Below are 21,364 nucleotides of genomic sequence, written 5' to 3'. Positions count from 1 at the left end.
AATGTATAATTTTTATGAAGGATAAAGTAGAAGAGTTGATTCTTTAGACTTGTCACCTAACTTCAGTTCTCACAGCAACCTTGTAAAGTAAGGACAAACTGTATTATGAAACAATAATAATAAATTTTTAAAATGTATCCCTGAGATATGTGCCCAGTGGTTGTAGTTTTAATATTTTATTTTATTTTTTTTTAAATTTTTATTTATTTATGATAGGCACACAGTGAGAGAGAGAGAGGCAGAGACACAGGCAGAGGGAGAAGCAGGCTCCATGCACCGGAGCCCGACGTGGGATTCGATCCTGGGTCTCCAGGATCGCGCCCTGGGCCAAAGGCAGGCGCCAAACCGCTGCGCCACCCAGGGATCCCTTAATATTTTAATATTTTTCTGTGTGTGTATGTGTGTTCCGTAACAGTGTATACATTATATAGATTTTTTTTAATGTAAACTCTACAGCCAACGGGGGCTGGAACTTAGGACCAGGAGATCCACGAGTTATTGTTTCTTGGCCTCTTGGCTAAGATGAAGTGGGAGATCCCAGAGTTGGGAACTCTAATGACTGAGCCAACTAGGGTCCATCCATTACAGTATTAACTTTTAAAAAGAAGCTCATGGTTTTAATTCTTTAAAGTTAAAGTGTGAGAGCAGAGATTAGAACTCTAACCAATTTTTTTGGTCTGTCACATTTAGTTCCAGTGTGCCTTAGCACCATTTCCTTACAGAAATGAGTGCAAAGGTGTAGGCCCCACTGAGCAACAAAATGTGACACTCTGAAAGGAAAAACTGAAATTAACTTTAGCTTTCATGGTAATAGTCCATTTTTTCAAAAGTGCCTTTATTTAAAATTATTGCATATTCAGTAAATTGAAAAACATTTTAAGATGCTGGACCCTTGGGGGTGGGGTGGCTGCATGAGCTGAGTGTGGTCTCACCTAGCTGCAGTAGTGAGCTGTGTGGGGTAGTGTATTGAACTTTCAACTATTTCCTTACTTTGGGATTCAAATAACTTTAATGTGGCTTTCCTCCATTCCCTTCCTTCACCTGTTGGGTGAGCAGCTATGATCTGAGGTGGGGGAGTCCTGCAGGCAAGCCAGAGACTAGGCCCTCTAGGAGTGAATGTCTTTTGCCTAGGGATGGCTCTGCATTCCTGCCAGGTAACGTGCATCCCCCTCAGGGAGAGTTGATCCTTCATCCCTGTCTCCAAGATGGCAGCTGTGAGGTGCAAACTGATTAAGAATTTCACTTCGAAGGAGACCATTCATCACAATAAGATCTCTCTTATAGGAACTGAATCAGTTGGCATGGCATGTGCTATCAGTATCGTATTAAAAGGCTTGAGTGATGAACTTGCCTTTGTGGATGTTGATGAATGCAAACTGAAGGGTGAGACAAGGGATGTTCAACATGGAAGCTCTTTCATGAAAATGCCAGATATTGTTTTCAACAAAGATGACCATGTCACTGCAAAACCCAGCCTAGTGATTATCACAGCAGGTGCACACTCAGGGAAAGGAGAGACACATCTTGATGTAGTCCAGAGAAATGTGTCCATCTTTAAATTAATGATTTCCAACATTACCCAGTGTAGTCCTCAGTGCAAAATGATAATTGTTCCCAATCCAGTGGATATCTTAACTTATGTAACTTGGAAGTTGAATGCCTTTTCCCAAAACCGTATTATTGGAAGTGACTGTAATCTGGACGCTACCCGTTTCCATTTCTTTGTTGGGCAGAGACTTATTAGTATCCACTCAGAAAGCTGTCATGGTTGGGTCCTTGGAGAGCATAGAGACTCAAGTGTACCTGAGTGGAGTGGAGTTAACATTGCTGGTATCCCCTTGAAGGATCTGAATTCAGATATATGAATGGATAAAGATCCTGAGCCCTGAGAAAATGTCCAGAAAGAAATGATAACCTGTGGCTATGAGATGGTTAAAATGAAAGGGTATACTAATGGGCTGGTGGCCTATCTATAGCTGATTTAACGGAAAGCATTTTGAAGAATCTTAGGAAAATGCATCCAGTTTCCACTATAACTAAGGGCCTCTGTAGAATAAATGAAGTATTCCTTATTGTCCCTTATATGCTGGGATAGAATGGTATTGCAAACCTTACTAAGATAAAGCTGATCCCTGAAGAGGAAGTCTATTTGAGAAAGAGTGCAGAAAGACTTTGGGAAATTCAGGAAGAGATCAAGCTTTAAAGTTGTTTAAAGCCACCATTTTGAAGTTATTGAAGGAGAGTAGATGTAGGATTGTATATTAAACTTTTGAATAAACTTGAATTTGTGTGTGTGTGTAGTAGTTGCTATATGTGTGTGTGTGTTGTAGTAGTAGCAGCAGCTACTTGGTCAAAAAGAATGCATGATGTATGTATTTAATGTGTTATAGAAATTCTGGTTCTTTTCCTTTTCCTTTTTTTTTTTTTTTTAAAAGACTTCATTCATTCATTCTTCAGATACAGAGAGAGAGGCAGAGACAGGCGGAGGGAGAAGCAGGCTCCCTGCAGGAAGCCCAATGTGGGACTTGATCCTGGGACCTGGGATCATGCCCTGTGCCAAAGGCAGATAGATGTTCAGCTGCTGAGCCATCCAGGCATCCCGAAATTCTGATTCTTTTCATCCAGTACATACTAATTCTTTCATTCTGGCTGGCTTATATATATGTTCATTTGTATGCTATTTAAAAAAAAGTTGTAACTTTATAAATGTAAAAATAAAAGTTTATACAATAACTCTAATGTTCCAGTCCTAACTCCAAATGAAACCTTGATCCGGCCTTAAAATATAGCATTTTAATTAATATTCCAAGGTATAACTTAATCTGAAAACTAAATTTTCTTTATTACAGATTTTTTTTAAAATTTTTATTTATTTATGATAGTCACACAGAGAGAGAGAGAGGCAGAGACACAGGCAGAGGGAGAAGCAGGCTCCATGCACCGGAGCCCGACATGGGATTCGATCCCGGGTCTCCAGGATCGCGTCCTGGGCCAAAGGCAGGCGCCAAACCGCTGCGCCACCCAGGGATCCCTATAGATTTTTTTTATTATAGATTTTAATGAAAATTGTCTTATATTGTAGAATCCTTCCTGTGTTTTCAAGCATATTTGGAGCACTTCGAAAGTTAATACAAAGAACAGGGTGTGGATATATGTTTAGCCTCCTTTGATTCTCTTTAGCTTTATTTTCCTAAATGTTGCTTTATAATTAGTTGATTGGCATGTTCATCATAATTTGTGCAGCTAGGCCATAGACCTTGAAAAAACATCAAATTTCTTTTTTAAAAACTTTATTTTTTTGACAGAGGGAGAGCATGCACACAAGAAGGGGCAGCAGGAGAGGAAGGAGCAGTCTTCCCACTGAATAAGGATCCTGATGTGAAACTTGATCCCAGTACTCTGGGACCATGACCTGAGCTGAAGGCAGATGCCCAGCCAACTGAGCCACCTAGATGCCCTGAAAAAACATCAATTATTGATAAAATAGAGAGATGAGGTTTTATTTTAACTTGGAAAATGATCTGTTTCTATAAAACTATAATCAGTCATTACAAGTTTTACTTTGTCATATATCTTTCCCTTCTATTTGCTATACTCTGATCTTTATTTTTCATACTTTTTAGGAAATGGTCTTCAGATAATTCCACTCATCAAAAACTGCTCAATTCTCTTTAGAGCTGCTTCATGCTCATTGAGGCCAGTTTAAAAAATTTTTTCCTCCTCTGTTTGTTTACTGGGATACAATCATATACTAAATCATGTTTTTAGAAATTAAAGGCATTTAATTTATTTTTTGACATTTCAGTTGGAATGGGATTGTGGGACTCTTTTTTAAAATGGTAACATCTGTATTTATCACAGGATAGGACAAATACCTACTTGTCAACCATAATTGAAGAATTCCAGTAAATAGTTTCTCATTATTTCTCTAAAATAGACAAAAGTTAAGGTCCCTCAAGATATGCTAATACAGTCACATTACTGTTTTGTGTGTGTGAAGGTTCACTTGTAAAATGCCTAAAAGATAATTACAAGTGGCCCATCTTAAATAAGGATTCTTCATATAAGCACTTCAGTTGTCTCTTTCATATACTTTGATTCCTCTTTGATGAATCCACAGAACTGAGGTCAGTGCTCCTTCATCTGTATTCCTTTGTATTACTACAGAACATCTTTATCTTTATTTATTTAAGATTTTATTTATTTATTCATGAGAGACAGAGAGAGAGAGAGAGAGAGACAGAGGCAGAGACACAGGCAGAGGGAGAAGTAGGCTCCCTGCAGTGAGCCCGACGTGGGACTGGATCCTGGGTCTCCAGGATCAGGCCCTGGGCTGAAGGCGGTGCTAAATTGCTGAGCCACCCGGGCTGCCCACTACAGAGCATCTTTAGAGGCATTGCTTCCACTGCTGGGACATAGTATTGTTGGTATGAAAAATTTGCCTAAAATGTTGATGATGTTGCTACTCAGCCTTCTAGCATCCAGAAAAATCCTAGAGTATCTGGGAAATCTAGATTCTTCTTCTTCTTTTTTTTAAGATTTTATTTATTTATTCATGAGAGATCCAGAGAGAGAGAGAGAGACATAGGCAGAGGGAGGAGAAGCAGGCTCCATGCAGCAACCCAGTGCGGGACTCGATCCTGGAACTCCAGGACCATGTCTTGGGCCAAAGGCAGATGCTCAACCACTGAGCCACCCACGGGTCCCTAGATACTCGTTTTCTACTTTATAATTTCTGTAAGGAGAAAGTACTTCTACTTCCCAGAAGTAGAACTATTTTGCTTGTTTTGAGGGTAGAGTATTTCGTTTGTCCAGATAGGTCTCACGTGGCAAGAGTATACTTAGCAAGAAAAACTAGAAAACCAAAGTTTACTAGCTTATGTCATATCAATGATATTTTTAAAAATTTCAAGGATTATGATTTTGTACATACTCCTTTTAGGCTAAATTTAGATTTTATTGTACATTTGAGTTAATATCTCATCTTGGGATATTCATTATTAAGTTGAGAAGTAATTGACTTTAAAAGTTTAGTCTATTTCATACAATATGGTCTCTTTATGTTAGTAACAGCTTATTTTTAAATATTTTCAGGAAAAGTACAGAGCATTAAACAAGTAAAAACCCACACAACTGATTTGCAGATATGAGTGGTCTACATGTTTCCAACCTAGTGCCTATGTGAGTCTGTAGTATCAGAGTAAGTGCACTTTTTTCTTGTAAATTGCACACTGCATGATTTTAGAAATGTATCCCTAAGAAACAAGAAAGAAATACATATTTAGAGCCTGGATATGATAGTTAATGGACCTATACTGTGTAATAAAAAAGTAGATAAGTGATTTAAGAAGTTAAGAAAGACTAGTACACACAAAAATGTACACACACTAGTACATTAAATTATTCACTTAATTTCTACAGTTTTCTTTTAATTACATGGGTGATGAGATACAGCATTCCTAGATCATGTTAAGGACAGTAATCCCAGTCTTCTCAGAAAAGGCTGAGCAAAATCATGGATAGAATTAAAAGTAACTTTGTTATTTACACATAGCATGTATACATTCAAATATGCCAGGTCAGTATATTTAATACTATAGAAGTTTTCTGTCACAGAGCTGTCACAGATTACCACAAATTTAGCAGCCTAAAACAACATAAACTTATTGTTTTATAGTTCTGTAGTTCAGAAGTCCAAAATGGGTCCCACTGGATTAAAATCAACACATTGGTAGATCTGTGTTCCAGGCTCTAGGGGAGAATCACTTTCGGAGAATCACTTTCCTTGTTTTCAGCTTCTAGAGGTTTTCTACATTCCTAAGCTGAAGACTCCTTTCCTCGGCTGAAGACCCCTTTTGTCCATATTTCAAGCCAGGAATCATTTCACTCTGCCCTTACTTTCATTGTTAACCTTCTTTGAGTTTATTCTTCTAACTTTGTCTTCCACTTTTAAGGACTCTTACGATTATATTGGGCCCCCTGGCTAATCCGAGGTCATTTCCTGTTTTAAGGTTAGCTGATGAATAGCCTTAGTTCTAGTTACAGACTTAATTCCCTTTTGCCAAATGTACAGATTCTAGGGACTAAGATGTAGACATTTTTATGGCCATTATTCTGCCTACCACACATATTGACTAAGAATGCTAAGGATCACTAATTTTTCTTAAGGATCTTTGAGTTGTTGGGGCACCTGGCCGGCTCAGTTAGTGTAGAGCATGAAACTCTTGATCTCAGAGTTGTAAGTTTGAGCCCCAGGTTGGGTGTAGAAATTACTTAAAAAAAAAAAATTTTTTTTTTTTTTAAAGATAATATTGATTCATGAGAGACACAGAGAGAGGCAGAGACACAGGCAGAGGGAGAAGCAGACTCCATGCGGGGGCCCCGATGTGGGACTTGATCCCGGAGCCCTGGGATCATGCTCTGAGCCGAAGGCAGACGCTCAGCCACTGAGCCACCCAGGCATCTTGAAAAAATAAAATCTTAAAACAAAAATCTTTGGGTTCTTATACCTTAATTTGGAGAATCAGCCACTGGTAAAAATATAGGATAAAATGGAAGCAAACTTAGGAAAATTAAACAGCCATATGTATATTGAACTATGGCATTGAATGATTGAATGAAGTAGGAATAAGGAAGAATTTGCTATTGTCATTCATTTTTTTCTTAAACTATTTTTATAATTACATTATGATGTTAACTTGGTAAAAAATACTTCACTTTACATAGGTGTGTCAAATTCAAGAGATTTTTTTTCTGGTCTAGATTTTAATTTTTCATAAATTAAAAAAAACGCTCAAATATGCTATTATCAATTAAAGCATAGTAAGGTAAATAATAAATTTGATTGTATTGAAATGTTGTTGGCTTGTATGTAAGACTAGGTAATATAGTACCCTTATAGAAGATAATTAAATATGTATGTTCCTTATTAATAATTGGAATATCCTGAAATTCAAGCTTGCTGGTTTTTTTTTTTTTCAGGAAATAGATTTTTTTTTAGAGCAACACACTGTCTATAAGGTTTATATATTTTGTAGTAATGTATAAACTAGTTAATGAATTGATTGGAGCAGATTGGCAGTGAGGTAAGTTTCAGATTCTCTGTATATTTAAATTCATCTAAGGTTTTGATGGCAAATTTGACTTTTTTCCATAACAGTGTCTTTATAAGTTAGGTCATAAAGAGAATCTAGTGAAACAGTGTGGTGTAGTCCATGCAAATTAATAATGTTCAGTGCTGGAAGTGGATGTTCTCATTTTCTGTAATAGATAGTACTTAGCAACAAAGAATTTGTGTGTGTGGAGACTAAGGGTACTATAAATTCCTCACAGGAAATTGCTTTCTTCATTTTAAAAAAATGTATCCTATTTAGTCAGTTCCACAATGTTTTCTAATCTTTTTATTTTCTGTGGTTTCAGTAAATCACTTACTGTGATAGCTTCATACTTACCTCTACTACACTTACATCTAGAAACTTCAGAATTTCTGATCTTCTTTTAGAGATGATTTTTATATCTAATTTGTTTTGCTTAAATATGAAAATGTTTCTTAGAATTGTTGCTGCTGGTTTGGGAAGCCCTACTTTATTTTGTCTTTTTTTCATTTTTAGTTTTCGGAGTTGAAGAAATTCTTGAACAAGCAGACTACCTATATGAGAGTGGAGAAACAGAAAAACTTTATCAATTGCTTACCCAGTATAAGGAAAGGTAGGCAATCTATGATAGGCCTGGGTTTGCAGTTTCCTCAGAATTTTTGTTATTTAACAATTAAAATAATTCATGGTGCTTGAAATTTTTATAATTTTTTAAAGTTTTTATTGCAAAATTATATTTCTTACAGTTTATAGTATGATGTTTCCTTTTTAAAAATTTTATTTTTTTAATTTAATTTTTTTTAAAGATTTTATTTATTCATCAGAGTCACAGAGAGAGAGGGAGAGACATAGGTAGAGGGAGACGTAGGCTTCGTGCAAGGAGCCCAACATGAGACTTGATCCCAGGACCCCAGGATCACACCCTGAGCTGAAGGCAGACACTCAACTGCTGAGCCAAAATTAAATTGGATTCCAATTTAATTTTTTTAAAGATTTTGAGAGAGCGCATACACACAAGCAGGGGGAGCAGCAGGCAGAGGGAAAGGAAGAAGCAGACTCCCCAGTAAGAGAGCCCTATGTGGGGCTCCATCCTAGGACCCTGGGATTATGGGCTAAGCTGGAGGCGGCCTTGACTGACCGCCTCCCAGGTGCCCCTGTACTGTAGTATGATGTTTCTTGCAGTAAATGATTCACAAGTGCTACGTGTATCTCATTGATTTAGAAAAGGTGATTCTCCATACTCATTTTAGTAGAATGTTGAATTATTCCATTTTGTTATTTTGCTTTGGATCATATATGGTAGTCATTGAATATATGGTTGCTTCCTCTATTTGTATACTTCTCATTTTTTAAGTCAGTTTTCTTATTGGCATAAGATGTAAGTGAATTAGGATTTTTGTATGCCATCATTGAATAGTATCTGTGTATCACTTTATTTTTTTAAAAAAAGATTTTACTTATTTATTCACAAGAGACACAGAGGCAGAGACACAGGCAGAGGGAGAAACAGGCTCCATACAGGGAGCCTGACGTGGGACTCGATCCTGGGACTCCAGGATCACGCTCTGGGCCCAAGGCAGGTGCTTAACCGCTGAGCCACCCAGGTGTCCCTGTGTATCACTTTAGAAGCAGTTTTTTAGAGAAACTAAAAATACCTCTTTTTTCTATTTTTAGTATTAGATTACATGTTTAGTTCATAGTATCAATATGCAGTCAGTTTTTGGGAGGATGCTGGAAGGAGATTGTAAAATAGGTTTAATAAAGGCTAAATTGGTATTTTCAGATCACAAAACTATCTAATCTGCTAAACTAAAAATATTGAGTCATTTTCAGCTATCTTTCTTAGATTCCCAAGACCACTTCTCTCTTCACGACCTATCAATTTTACTTCCTAAATATCTATAGAATCCACTTTTTCTTCTCCATTTTCGCTTACTTATTGTAGCATGTTTGACATTTTCTGGTCATTTCAGTAATTACTTGAAAAGTAAACTGTAAGATAGTTACTCCATCTTTATTTAATTATAAATATACTATTGCTACCTTTAATTTCAAAATTTTATGTGAATACTGTTTTTTTGTTAAGAAATACGTAATGGGGAGATGGATTCCTGGGTGGCTCAGCGGTTTGGCACCTGCCTTTGGCCCAGGGCACGATCCTGGAGTCCCGGGATCAAGTCCCACATCGGGCTCCCGGCATGAGCCTGCTTCTCCCTCCTCCTGTGTCTCTGCTTCCCCCCCCCCCCCCGTCATGAATAAATAAAAAAATAAAAATACGTAATGGGCTTAAAGGCAAACATTTAATAAAAAGGATAAAGAGTTTAATCTTTTAAAAATATGTCTAACTCTTAACTGTGATTACTATTTTATTGACCTTTTCTTGTTTTATGTAAGTATATTCATATGGATATTCTTCAAGGAGTCCAGTGCTCTTACTTGAAATATTCCATACTTCATGGCATGGATAACACATTCAAACATGAGATTTATTTTGAGATTCTGTTATATTCAATCATTTATTTATTAACACATACTTATCATATACCTATTGTGTGCCAGATACTATATTTGAGGCTAGGGATATAGCAGTTTTCTTTTTTTAAAGCATGACCTGGTCTCTACAGATTATGTATTTTGTGGTATGGTCTGAACCAGTTAGTGAGTTGTCTGAAGTGCCAGTACACTCAAGCATCAAGTAGATGTTAAATTTTGTAGTGCAAGTGTTTAGAGAATTCAGATACAAAGATACTTTCTAAGGAAGCTAGTATTTTGGAGAATATAGGAAAGTGAATATTTATGTACAATATTGGATATCTTATAGGAAATTTTAGCAAAGAAAGTTTGTATGTGAAAGAATATAACATTATGAATAATGGCTTTTGATACTGCTATATCTTCATTGACCGGAAAGATTATCATGTATTCATTAGTGATGTGACCTTTAACAAATTTTATATGTGAGCTAAAATGGTTATTTTATATTTATTTCAAATTAGTGAAGATGCAGAGTTACTGTGGCGATTGGCACGTGCATCACGTGATATAGCTCAGCTTAGTGAAACCTCAGAAGAGGAGAAAAAACTCTTGGTCTATGAAGCTCTAGAGTATGCAAAAAGAGCACTAGAAAAAAATGAATCCAGTTTTGCAGCTCATAAGGTGAGGTGCTTAAAAGTAATGAAACTTACCATCTGGGGGGTACATTGGTCTGTACTTTACCTGTTATTCCTTTTTACACAGGAAAGAAGAAAATTTGTCTATTTTAAAGAACTAGGGAAGAGATCTATAACATTTTTCAAAAAGATGTTTTTTTCTTTGTATTCTTGAGCATTTATTCTAACTTTATTAATGTGCTGATAAATTCAAAAAGATGTTTTTTTCTTTGTATTCTTGAGCATTTATTCTAACTTTATTAATGTGCTGATAAATTATTTTTGTGAACGCTTATTTTTAAAGTAAAAGCGTTAGTAGTTTCATGAATTACCTATGTCTTTCTTCCTAGTATTATAAGAACTTAACAAATGTTACTCATTTTCCTCACATTATATTTCTGTTTTAGGTAGAGGTGAGGATAGAGCAGCTGGATAGCTGAGACCTAGTATAACTTTCACATGTAACTCTGCTAGTTTCTAAATTTCCTAACTGGTTTAATGTTTTAGTGGACACTGGGGAGACACCTGGGGACATTACTGGTATTTTGGATTAGGACATCACTTTATGATGTTGGACTGTCCTCACTAGAGCTGCTAAGTCATTGTGACAATCAAATTTCACCTCCACCCATTTTCAAATGCTCCTTTTAGAGGGTCCAGTCTCTGTCAACACCCCACTAATACTGATTTATATTAATAAATATGGATTCCTTAACTTTGTTTTCTTTTATAGCCCATCTTTGCCATACATGAAAAGAATGTTCATTTAGCTATTATTGGGAGTCTTATATAATGTCATTCAAATCAAGTTGGTTGATAGTGTTGTTCAAGTCTTTTGTATCCTTAAAAAAGCAGATTTTCTATCTGCAAGTTCTAGAAATTATTGGGAGAGGCACGTTGAAATGTCCAAGTGTAATTGTAGCTTTGTCTCTTTGCAATTTTATTAATTTTACAGCATGTATTTTAAAGTTTATATTAGAATATAAGCATTTTGGATTACTATATTTTCTTGATGCACTGACCTCTTTATCATTGTAAAGTGATCCCGTTTATCTTTGAAATACTCTTGGTTTTATAGTCTTTGTCTGGTATTAACATAGCAACTCTTGTTTTCTTTTGATGAATGCTAGCATGTTATATCCTTTTCTGTCCTTTTATCTCTACACGTAGTTGTAAACAAGTGATTAAGTTTTGCTTTTATTTTTACTTATATATTTCACACTAGGTAAAATTCATCATTAGTACATGTACACTTCAGTGGTTTTAGCATTTTTCCCTGTGTTGTGCAACCATCAGCACTAATTCCAGAATATCTCTGTTACCTCAAAAACAAACCCTTTACCTACTACCAGTTTAGTTTCTTTGATTGCTTGTGCTTTTGGTGTCATATCTAAAAAACACCACGGATTTTCACTTATGTTAGTTTCTAAGAGTTTTCTATTTTTTAGCTGTTATATTTAGGTCTTTTATCTTTAAGAGTTAGCTTTTATACATCGTGAGGTAGGAGTTCAAGGTCATTCTTTTGCATGTAAATATCCAGTTATCCTAGCACTATTTGTTAAAAAATCAGTTGAACATAAATGTATGAGTTTATTTTTGAATTCTCAATTCTATTTCTTTGGTCTGTGTGTAGGACCTGTTGATCTTTGTAATAGTATCCCAATGTCTTGATTATTATAGCTTTGTGGTAAGTTTTGAAATAAGGAACTGAGTCTTCCAGCTGTTCTTTTTCAAGATTGTTTTGACTATTCTGAGGTCCTTTAATTTCCGTATGTATTTTAGGATCAGCTTACAAATTTCTGCAAAGAAGCCAGTTGGGTTTTTGATAAGGATTACATTGAATCTGTAGGTTAGTTTTGGGGAGTATTGCCATCTTAACAGCATTGTATCTTCCAGCCCATAGATACATGTTATGTATCCATTTATTTAGATCTTTTTCTTCTTTCAGCAGTGCTTTATAATTTTCAGTGTTCAAGTCTTGTGCTTCTTTGGCTAAATTTATTCTTTAAGTATTTTATTCTTTTGGATGCTATTGGAATCTTATTTTCATATTGTTCATTGCTAGTGTATAGGAGTGCAACTGATATTTGTATATTGATTTTATATCCTGTAGCTTTGCTGAATTCATTTATTGGTTCTAGTTGTTCTGTAGATTAGTTTTTTTCCCTATATATGATCATGTCATTTATAAATAAACCATCTATTGATAGTTTTTCTTTTCCAATCTGGACACCTATTATTTTTCATCTTGCTCAATTTCCTAAAACTTCAGTACAATGTTGAGTAGAAGTGGCAAGAGTGAATATTTTTGTCTTGTTCCTGTTTATAGGAGGGGAGCTATTAGGCTTTCACCATTTACTGTGATTACTATATGGGTTTTCTATAGATTATCAGATTGAGAAAGTTCTCTTGTATTCCTAGTTTGTTGTTTTTATCATGAAAGGGTGTTGGGTTTTGTAAGATGCTTTTTTCCTGTGTCTGTTGAGATGGTCATGTTGGTTTTCCCCCATTCATCATTGTATTAATGTGGTATCTTATATCAGTTGATTTTCATATGGTTAACCAACCTTATATTTTGGGATAAGTCCCACTTGGTCATGCTGTCTAATCCTATTCATATACTGCTGAATTCAACTTGCTATTATTCTGTTGAGGAATTTTGCATCATAAGAGAAACTACTCTTTAGTTCTCCTTTTTCTTTTTCTCTGGTTTTATTGAGAAAGAATTGATGTACATTGCTGTGTAAGTTTAAGCATACAGCACAGTGGTTTGCTTTGCATACTATTGTGAAATGATTACCACAATAGGTAAAGCTGATATTGGTCTTGTAATATAGATGCGATAAAAAAGGAAAGAGAAAAAAAATTTTTTTTCCTCATGATGAGAACCCTTAGGGTTTATTTACACTCTTACAAACTTTCCTATGTAACATATATCAGTGTTAGCTATAGTCTTCATGTTGTACATTACATCCATAGCACAGTTCACCCTTGAACAACATGAGAAGGGTGTTGACCTCTGGGCAGTTTGAAATCCACATACAACTTTGACTTCCCAAAAACATAGCTACTAAATACCTGGTGACTGGAACCTTTAATGATAACAAATAATCTATACATATTTTGTATGTTATATGGCTTATGTACTGTATTCTTAAATAACAGAAAAGAGAATATTACTAAAAAATGGTAAGGAAGAGAAAGATTTACAGTATATTTTCAAAAATCCATGTATAAATGGATCTGTACAGTTTAAATTTGTGTTGTTCAACTGTATTTATTTATCTTATAACTGGAAGTTTGTACCTCTTGACCACCTTCCTTTAATTCCCCCTTTTCTCACTCTCTGCCTCTGGTAACCACAAGTCTTATGATTGTTTTTATTTTTTTGTTTAAGATTCTACGTGTGAGTGAGATCATACGGTATTTTTATTTCACTTAGCATAATGCCTTTAGAGTCCCTCCATGTTGTTGTAAATGGCAGGATTTCCTTGTTTTTCTATGGTTGAATAATAAATTTTGTTGTGTGTATGTATGCACACCACTACTGCTTTATCATCTGTTGATCTCTACTTAGGTTGTTTCCATTTATGGCTCTTGCAAATGCTGCTATGAACATGGAGGTGCAGGTATCTTTTCAAGTAGGTGTTTTCTTTTTTTTTTTTAATAAATTCCCAAGTGTAACTGCTGGATCATATGGTAACTCTATTTTTAATTTTTTGAGGATTGGCTGTACCAATTTAGAATCCCAACAGTGCATAAGGGTTTCCTTTTTTCCACATCCATTCATCTCTCTTTGATGATGGGCATTCATTCTAACAGGTGTGAGGCGATACTTTGTTGCTGTTTTAATTTGCATTTCCTTAATGACCAGTGATGTTGAGCATCTTTTGTAGGCCTTTCATATATCTTCTTTGGAGAAATGTCTATTTAGGTCCTCTGCCCATTTTTTAGTTGTGTTATTTTGTTTGATTGTTTTGTTTTGTTTTGTTTTTGCTATTCTATGTAATTGTTTGAATTATAATTCAGATATTAATCCTTTATTAGATATAGTGTTTGCAAATACTTTCTCCCATTTGGTAGGCCTTTTCATTTTGTTGATGGTTTCTTTACCTGTGCTGAAGCTTTTTAGTTTGATGTAGTTCCACTTGTTTATTTTTTATTTTGTTGCCTGTGCTTTAGATGTCATATCCAAAAAATTGTTACCAAGAACCATGTCAAGAACCTTTATTCATCTTTTCTTCTAGGAGTTTCATAGTTTTGGATCCTACATTTAAGCCTTTAACTCATTTTGAGTTAATTTTTATGAGCGGTATAAGATGTGTCCAGTTTTATTCCTTTACATGTGAATACCCAATAATCCCAGTGCCATTTTCATAGTTTGTCCTTTCTTATTTTTTTTTTTATAAATTAATTTTTATTGGTGTTCAATTTACCAACATACAGAATAACACCCAGTGCTCATCCCGTCAAGTGTCCCCCTCCGTGCCCGTCACCCATTCACCCCCACCCCCCGCCCTCCTCCCCTTCCACCACCCCTAGTTCATTTCCCAGAGTTAGAAGTCTTTATGTTCTGTGTCCCTTTCTGATATCTCCCACACATTTCTTCTCCCTTCCCTTATATTCCCCTTCACTATTATTCATATTCCCCAAATGAGTGAGAACATACACTGTTTGTCCTTCTCCGATTGACTTACTTCACTCAGCATAATACCCTCCAGTTCCATCCACGTTGAAGCAAATGGTGAGTATTTGTCGTTTCTAATGGCTGAGTAATATTCCATTGTATACATAAACCACATCTTCTTTATCCATTCATCTTTCGATGGGCACCGAGGCTCCTTCCACAGTTTGGCTATTGTGGACATGGCTGCTAGAAACATCGGGGTGCAGGTGCCCCGGCGTTTCATTGCATCTGAATCTTCGGGGTAAATCCCTAACAGTGCAATTGCTGGGTCGTAGGGCAGGTCTATTTTTAACTCTTTGAGGACCCTCCACACAGTTTTCCAGAGTGGCTGCACCAGTTCACATTCCCACCAACAGTGTAAGAGGGTTCCCTTTTCTCCGCATCCTCTCCAACATTTGTTGTTTCCTGCCTTATTAATTTTCCCCATTCTCACTGGTGTGAGGTGGTATCTCATTGTGGTTTTGATTTGTATTTCCCTGATGGCAAGTGATGCAGAGCATTTTCTCATGTGCATGTTGGCCATGTCTATGTCTTCCTCTGTGAGATTTCTCTTCATGTCTTTTGCCCATTTCATGATTGGATTGTTTGTTTCTTTGGTGTTGAGTTTAAGAAGTTCTTTATAGATTTTGGAAACTAGCCCTTTATCTGATGTTATTTGCAAATATCTTCTCCCATTCTGTAGGTTGTCTTTGAGTTTTGTTGACTGTATCTTTTGCTGTGCAAAAGCTTCTTATCTTGATGAAGTCCCAATAGTTCATTTTTGCTTTTGTTTCTTTTGTTTTCGTGGATGTATCTTGCAAGAAGTTACTGTGGCCAAGTTCAAAAAGGGTGTTGCCTGTGTTCTCCTCTAGGATTTTGATGGAGTCTTGTCTCACATTTAAATCTTTCATCCATTTTGAGTTTATCTTTGTGTATGGTGCAAGAGAGTGGTCTAGTTTCATTCTTCTGCATGTGGATGACCAATTTTCCCAGCACCATTTATTGAAGAGACTGTCTTTCTTCCAGTGGATCGTCTTTCCTCCTTTGTCGAATATTAGTTGACCATAAAGTTCAGGGTCCATTTCTGGGTTCTCTATTCTGTTCCATTGGTCTATGTGTCTGTTTTTGTGCCAGTACCACACTGTCTTGATGACCACAGCTTTGTAGTACAACCTGAAATCTGGCATTGTGATGCCCCCAGCTATGGTTTTCTTTTTTAAAATTCCCCTGGCTATTCGGAGTCTTTTCTGATTCCACACAAATCTTAAAATAATTTGTTCTAAGTCTCTGAAGAAAGTCCATGGTATTTTGATAGGGAGTGCATTGAACGTGTAAATTGCCCTGGGTAGCATTGACATTTTCACAATATTAATTCTGCCAATCCATGAGCATGGAATATTTTTCCATCTCTTTGTGTCTTCCTCAATTTCTTTCAGAAGTGTTCTATAGTTTTTAGGGTATAGATCCTTTACCTCTTTGGTTAGGTTTATTCCTAGGTATCTTATGCTTTTGGGTGCAATTGTAAATGGGATTGACTCCTTAATTTCTCTTTCTTCAGTCTCATTGTTAGTGTATAGGAATGCCATTGATTTCTGGGCATTGATTTTGTATCCTGCCACGCTACCAAATTGCTGTATGAGTTCTAGCAATCTTGGGGTGGAGGCTTTTGGGTTTTCTATGTAGAGTATCATGTCATCGGCGAAGAGGGAGAGTTTGACTTCTTCTTTGCCAATTTGAATGCCTTTAATGTCTTTTTGTTGTCTGATTGCTGAGGCTAGGACTTCCAATACTATGTTGAATAGCAGTGGTGAGAGTGGACATCCCTGTCTTGTTCCTGATCTTAGGGGAAAGGCTCCCAGTGCTTCCCCATTGAGAATGATATTTGCTGTGGGCTTTTCGTAGATGGCTTTTAAGATATCGAGGAAAGTTCCCTCTATCCCTACACTCTGAAGAGTTTTGATCAGGAATGGATGCTGTATTTTGTCAAATGCTTTCTCTGCATCTAATGAGAGGATCATATGGTTCTTGGTTTTTCTCTTGCTGATATGATGAATCACATTGATTGTTTTACGAGTGTTGAACCAGCCTTGTGTCCCGGGGATAAATCCTACTTGGTCATGGTGAATAATTTTCTTAATGTGTTGTTGGATCCTATTGGCTAGTATCTTGTTGAGAATTTTTGCATCCATGTTCATCAGGGATATTGGTCTGTAATTCTCCTTTTTGGTGGGGTCTTTGTCTGGTTTTGGAATTAAGGTGATGCTGGCCTCATAGAATGAATTTGGAAGTACTCCATCTCTTTCTATCTTTCCAAACAGCTTTAGTAGAATAGGTATGATTTCTTCTTTAAACGTTGGATAGAATTCCCCTGGGAAGCCATCTGGCCCTGGACTCTTGTGTCTTGGGAGGTTTTTGATGACTTCCTCAATTTCCTCCCTGGTTATTGGCCTGTTCAGGTTTTCTATTTCTTCCTGCTCCAGTTTTGGTAGTTTGTGGCTTTCCAGGAATGCGTCCATTTCTTCTAGATTGCCTAATTTATTGGCGTAGAGCTGTTCATAATATGTTTTTAAAATCGTTTGTATTTCCTTGGTGTTGGTAGTGATCTCTCCTTTCTCATTCATGATTTTATTAATTTGAGTCTTCTCTCCCTTCTTTTTAATAAGGTTGGCTAATGGTTTATCTATCTTATTAATTCTTTCAAAGAACCAACTCCTGGTTCTATTGATCTGTTCCACAGTTCTTCTGGTCTCAATTTCGTTGATTTCTGCTCGAATTTTAATTAACTCTCTTCTTCTGCTGGGCGTCGGGTCGATTTGCTGCTTCTTCTCTAGCTCCTTTATGTGTAAGGTTAGCTTTTGTATTTGAGTTCTTTCCAGTTTTTGAATGGATGCTTGTATTGCGATGTATTTCCCCCTCAGGACTGCTTTTGCTGCATCCCAAAGATTTTGAACAGTTGTATCTTCATTCTCATTAGTTTCCATGAATCTTTTTAATTCTTCCTTAATTTCCTGGTTGACCCTTTTATCTTTTAGCAGGATGGTCCTTAACCTCCACGTGTTTGAGGTCCTTCCAAACTTCTTCTTGTGATTGAGTTCTAATTTCAAGGCTTATGGTCTGAGAATATGCAGGGGAGGATCCCAATCTTTTGGTATCGGTTCAGACCCGATTTGTGACCCAGTATGTGGTCTATTCTGGAAAAAGTTCCATGTGCACTTGAGAAGAATGTGTATTCAGTTGAGTTTGGATGTAAAGTTCTGTAGATATCTGTGAAATCTATCTGGTCCAGTGTATCATTTAAAGCTCTCGTTTCTTTGGAGATGTTGTGTTTAGAAGACCTATCAAGGGTAGAAAGAGCTAGATTGAAGTCACCAAGTATAAGTGTATTATTATCTAAGTATTTCTTCACTTTGGTTAATAATTCGTTTAAGTATTTGGCAGCTCCCACATTCGGGGCATATATATTGAGGATTGTTAAGTCCTCTTGTTGGATAGATCCTTTAAGTATGATATAGTGTCCCTCTTCGTCTCTCACTACTGTCTTCGGAGTGAATTTTAGTTTATCTGATATAAGGATGGCTACCCCTGCTTTCTTTTGAGAACCATTTGAATGGTAAATGGTTCTCCAACCTTTTATTTTCAGGTTGTAGGTGTCCTTCTGTCTAAAATGAGTCTCTTGTAGACAGCAAATAGATGGGTCCTGCTTTTTTATCCAGTCTGAAACCCTGCGCCTTTTGATGGGGTCATTAAGCCCGTTCACGTTCAGAGTTACTATTGACAGATATGAGTTTAGTGTCATCATGATATCTATTTAGTCCTTGTTTTTGTGGATTGTTCCACTGAACTTCTTCTTAAAGGGGAATTTTAAGAGTCCCCCTTAAAATTTCTTGCAGAGCTGGTTTGGAGGTCACATATTCTTTCAGTTCCTGCCTGTCTTGGAAGCTCTTTATCTCTCCTTCCATTTTGAATGAGAGCCTTGCTGGATAAAGTATTCTTGGTTGCATGTTCTTCTCATTTAGGACCCTGAATATATCCTGCCAGCCCTTTCTGGCCTGCCACGTCTCTGTGGAGAGGTCTGCTGTTACCCTAATATTCCTCCCCATGAAAGTCAGGGACTTCTTGTCTCTTGCTGCTTTAAGGATCTTCTCTTTATCTTTGGAATTTGCAAGCTTCACTATTAGATGTCGAGGTGTTGAATGGTTTTTATTGATTTTAGGGGGGGATCTCTCTATTTCCTGGATCTGAATGCCTGTTTCCCTTCCGAGATTGGGAAAGTTTTCAGCTAGGATTTGTTCAAATACATATTCTCCCCTCTGTCCCTTTCGGTGCCCTCGGGAATCCCAATTAAACGTAGGTTTTTCTTCCTTAGGGTGTCATTTAATTCCCTTAATCTGTCTTCATGGTCCTTTAATTGTCTCTTTTTTCCTCAGTTTCCCTCTTTGCCATTAACTTGTCTTCTATGTCACTCACTCGTTCTTCCACCTCGTTAACCCTCGTCGTTAGGACTTCTAGTTTGGATTGCATCTCATTCAGTTGATTTTTAATTTCTGCCTGATTGGATCTAAATTCTGCAGTCATGAAGTCTCGTGAGTCCTTAATGCTTTTTTCTAGAGCCACCAATAGCTGTATAATAGTGCTTCTGAATTGGCTTTCTGACATTGAATTGTAATCCAGATTTTGTAGCTCTGTGGGAGAGAGGGCTGTTTCTGATTCTTTCTTTTGAGGTGAGGTTTTCCTTCTAGTCATTTTGCTCAGTGCGGAGTGGCCAAAAACAAGTTGTATTGGGAAAAGGAGAGAAAGAGAGAGAAGGAAAGAAAAGAGAAAAAGAAAAAAAAAAAAAGAAAAGAAAAAGGAAAGAAGAAAAAGGGAAAGAAAAAGAAAGAAAGGTGAAAAAAAAAGGGGGTGGGGGAAGCAATCAGAAATCAAAAAGAAAAGAAAAAAGAAAAAAAGAAAAAAAAACACGGGGAGTATTTCTGTAGATTTTAAGTCCCTTGACTTCCCCTGGAACTGGTCCGTCCAGCTGGTCTTCTGGGGGAGGGGCCTGTTGGGCTGATTTTCAGGTGTTAGCACTTGGGGGAGCTGCTCTGCCCCTGCCTGCTGCAGGGCTCAGCGGGGGTTGTTTACCCCGTGAGGTCTCAGGAGGAACAGTCGCAGTTGCTATGGCAACTCTGGAAGCCTGGATTCAGCCTCCGCAGGAACTACGGGGCTCGGGTCTCTCGGTTCTCCGTCTGCAGGGCCTGGAGGCTCCGGGGCGGGGCCGCTGATCTGCTCAGCTCGGGGCAGGAGCGTCCTTGCTGTCCTGGGCCCTCCCGGCCTCTGCCTGTCCCGGGGGAGGCCGGATCCTGGGCTGTGTCCCGGCGCCCTGTGCTCCGGGGCCTGCGTTGTTGGATTCGCGCTCCCGCCCTGCAGCTCCCTCCCTGGAGCCGCCGCCCGAGCCCCTCCGAACTGCTCCGGTGCGCGCTGCAGCCCTTAGGGAGCTCGGAGCGGAGCACTCTCCTGCACTCGCAGGTGTCTGTTAGTGTCCCCGGGAGCCCGAGGGCATCCCCGCTCTCCTGGGTCCTGCTCCAACTCCCTGCGGGCCCCTTTCCACCCACCCGGGAAGGTTGGTGCAGCTCCTGCTCCTCCGGGACGGGCTCTCCTGTCCTGGGGACACTCGCCCCGGCCTCAGCCCAGCTCCTCGCGGGGCCCCTCCCCCTCGGAGGCCTTTTGTTCCTTTATTTCTTTTACACCCCCCCCCCCCCCCCCCCCCGTCTTCCTACCTTGATAGAAGCGAGGACTCTTCTCACTGTAGCATTCCAGCTGGTCTCTCTTTAAATCTCAGGCCGAATTCGTAGATTTTCAGGATGATTTGAAGGTTATCTAGGTAATTTGTTGGGGACAGGTGATTTGGGGACCCTACTCTTCCGCCATCTTGCCCCTTCTCCTCAGTTTGTCCTTTCTTAGTTGAATATTCTTAGTTCCCTTGTCAGATATTAGTTGTCTGTATATTCTTGGGTTTACTTCTGGATTCTCGGTTCTGTTCCACTAGTCTTTGTTTTTATGTCACTGTCATGCTGTTTTAATGACTACAGCTTTATAGAATAGCTTGTTCTTCTTTCTCAGGATTTTGTTGACTATTCTGCATCTTTTGTGGTTCCCTATAAATTTTAGGTATGTTTTTTTCTACTTCTGTGAAAAATGCCATTGGTATCTTCATAGGGGTTGCATTGAATCTGTAGATGGCTTTTGGTAGTATTGCTATTGTAGCAATATTAATTCTTCCAGTCCATGAATGTAGGCTTCCTTTCCACTTATTTATATTTGATTTCTTTCATCATTGTCTTGCATTTTTCAGGAGAGAAATTTTCACCTTCTTAAATAACTTACTTCTACTTGATTATTTTTGATCTTTTTAAAAATTGGATGTTTCTTTTTCAGAAAATTTGTTAGAAAAAAAAATTTGTTAGGTTATAGAATTG

General features: G+C 37.6%; 1 protein-coding gene and 1 pseudogene across 4 annotated transcripts in view; both read left to right on the top strand.

Moving 5' to 3' along the window:
• Nucleotides 1-21,364, top strand: part of RMDN1 (regulator of microtubule dynamics 1) — a 54,837-nt gene that overhangs the window by 17,793 nt on the left and 15,680 nt on the right. For 3 of the 4 annotated variants that reach the window (XR_008661594.1, XM_055303379.1, XM_055303380.1), the window contains 2 exons: nt 7,611-7,707; nt 10,091-10,250. The exons of the other annotated variant lie outside the window; for it this stretch is intronic. Coding sequence is in view for 2 of the 3 variants with exons in the window: in XM_055303379.1 (XP_055159354.1) it covers nt 7,611-7,707; nt 10,091-10,250 (257 nt within the window). In the remaining variant the exon portion in view is untranslated. The remainder of the gene's footprint in view (nt 1-7,610; nt 7,708-10,090; nt 10,251-21,364) is intronic. 4 annotated transcript variants of the gene reach the window in all.
• On the top strand, nt 929-2,318 carry LOC129495697 (L-lactate dehydrogenase A-like 6A; annotated as a pseudogene).

Source organism: Nyctereutes procyonoides, unplaced genomic scaffold (genome assembly GCF_905146905.1).
Source record: "Nyctereutes procyonoides isolate TBG_1078 unplaced genomic scaffold, NYPRO_anot_genome, whole genome shotgun sequence".
Lineage (NCBI taxonomy): Eukaryota > Metazoa > Chordata > Mammalia > Carnivora > Canidae > Nyctereutes > Nyctereutes procyonoides.
The sequence above is the reverse complement of the archived record's forward strand: the minus strand, read 5'-3'. Positions and strand labels throughout refer to the sequence as shown.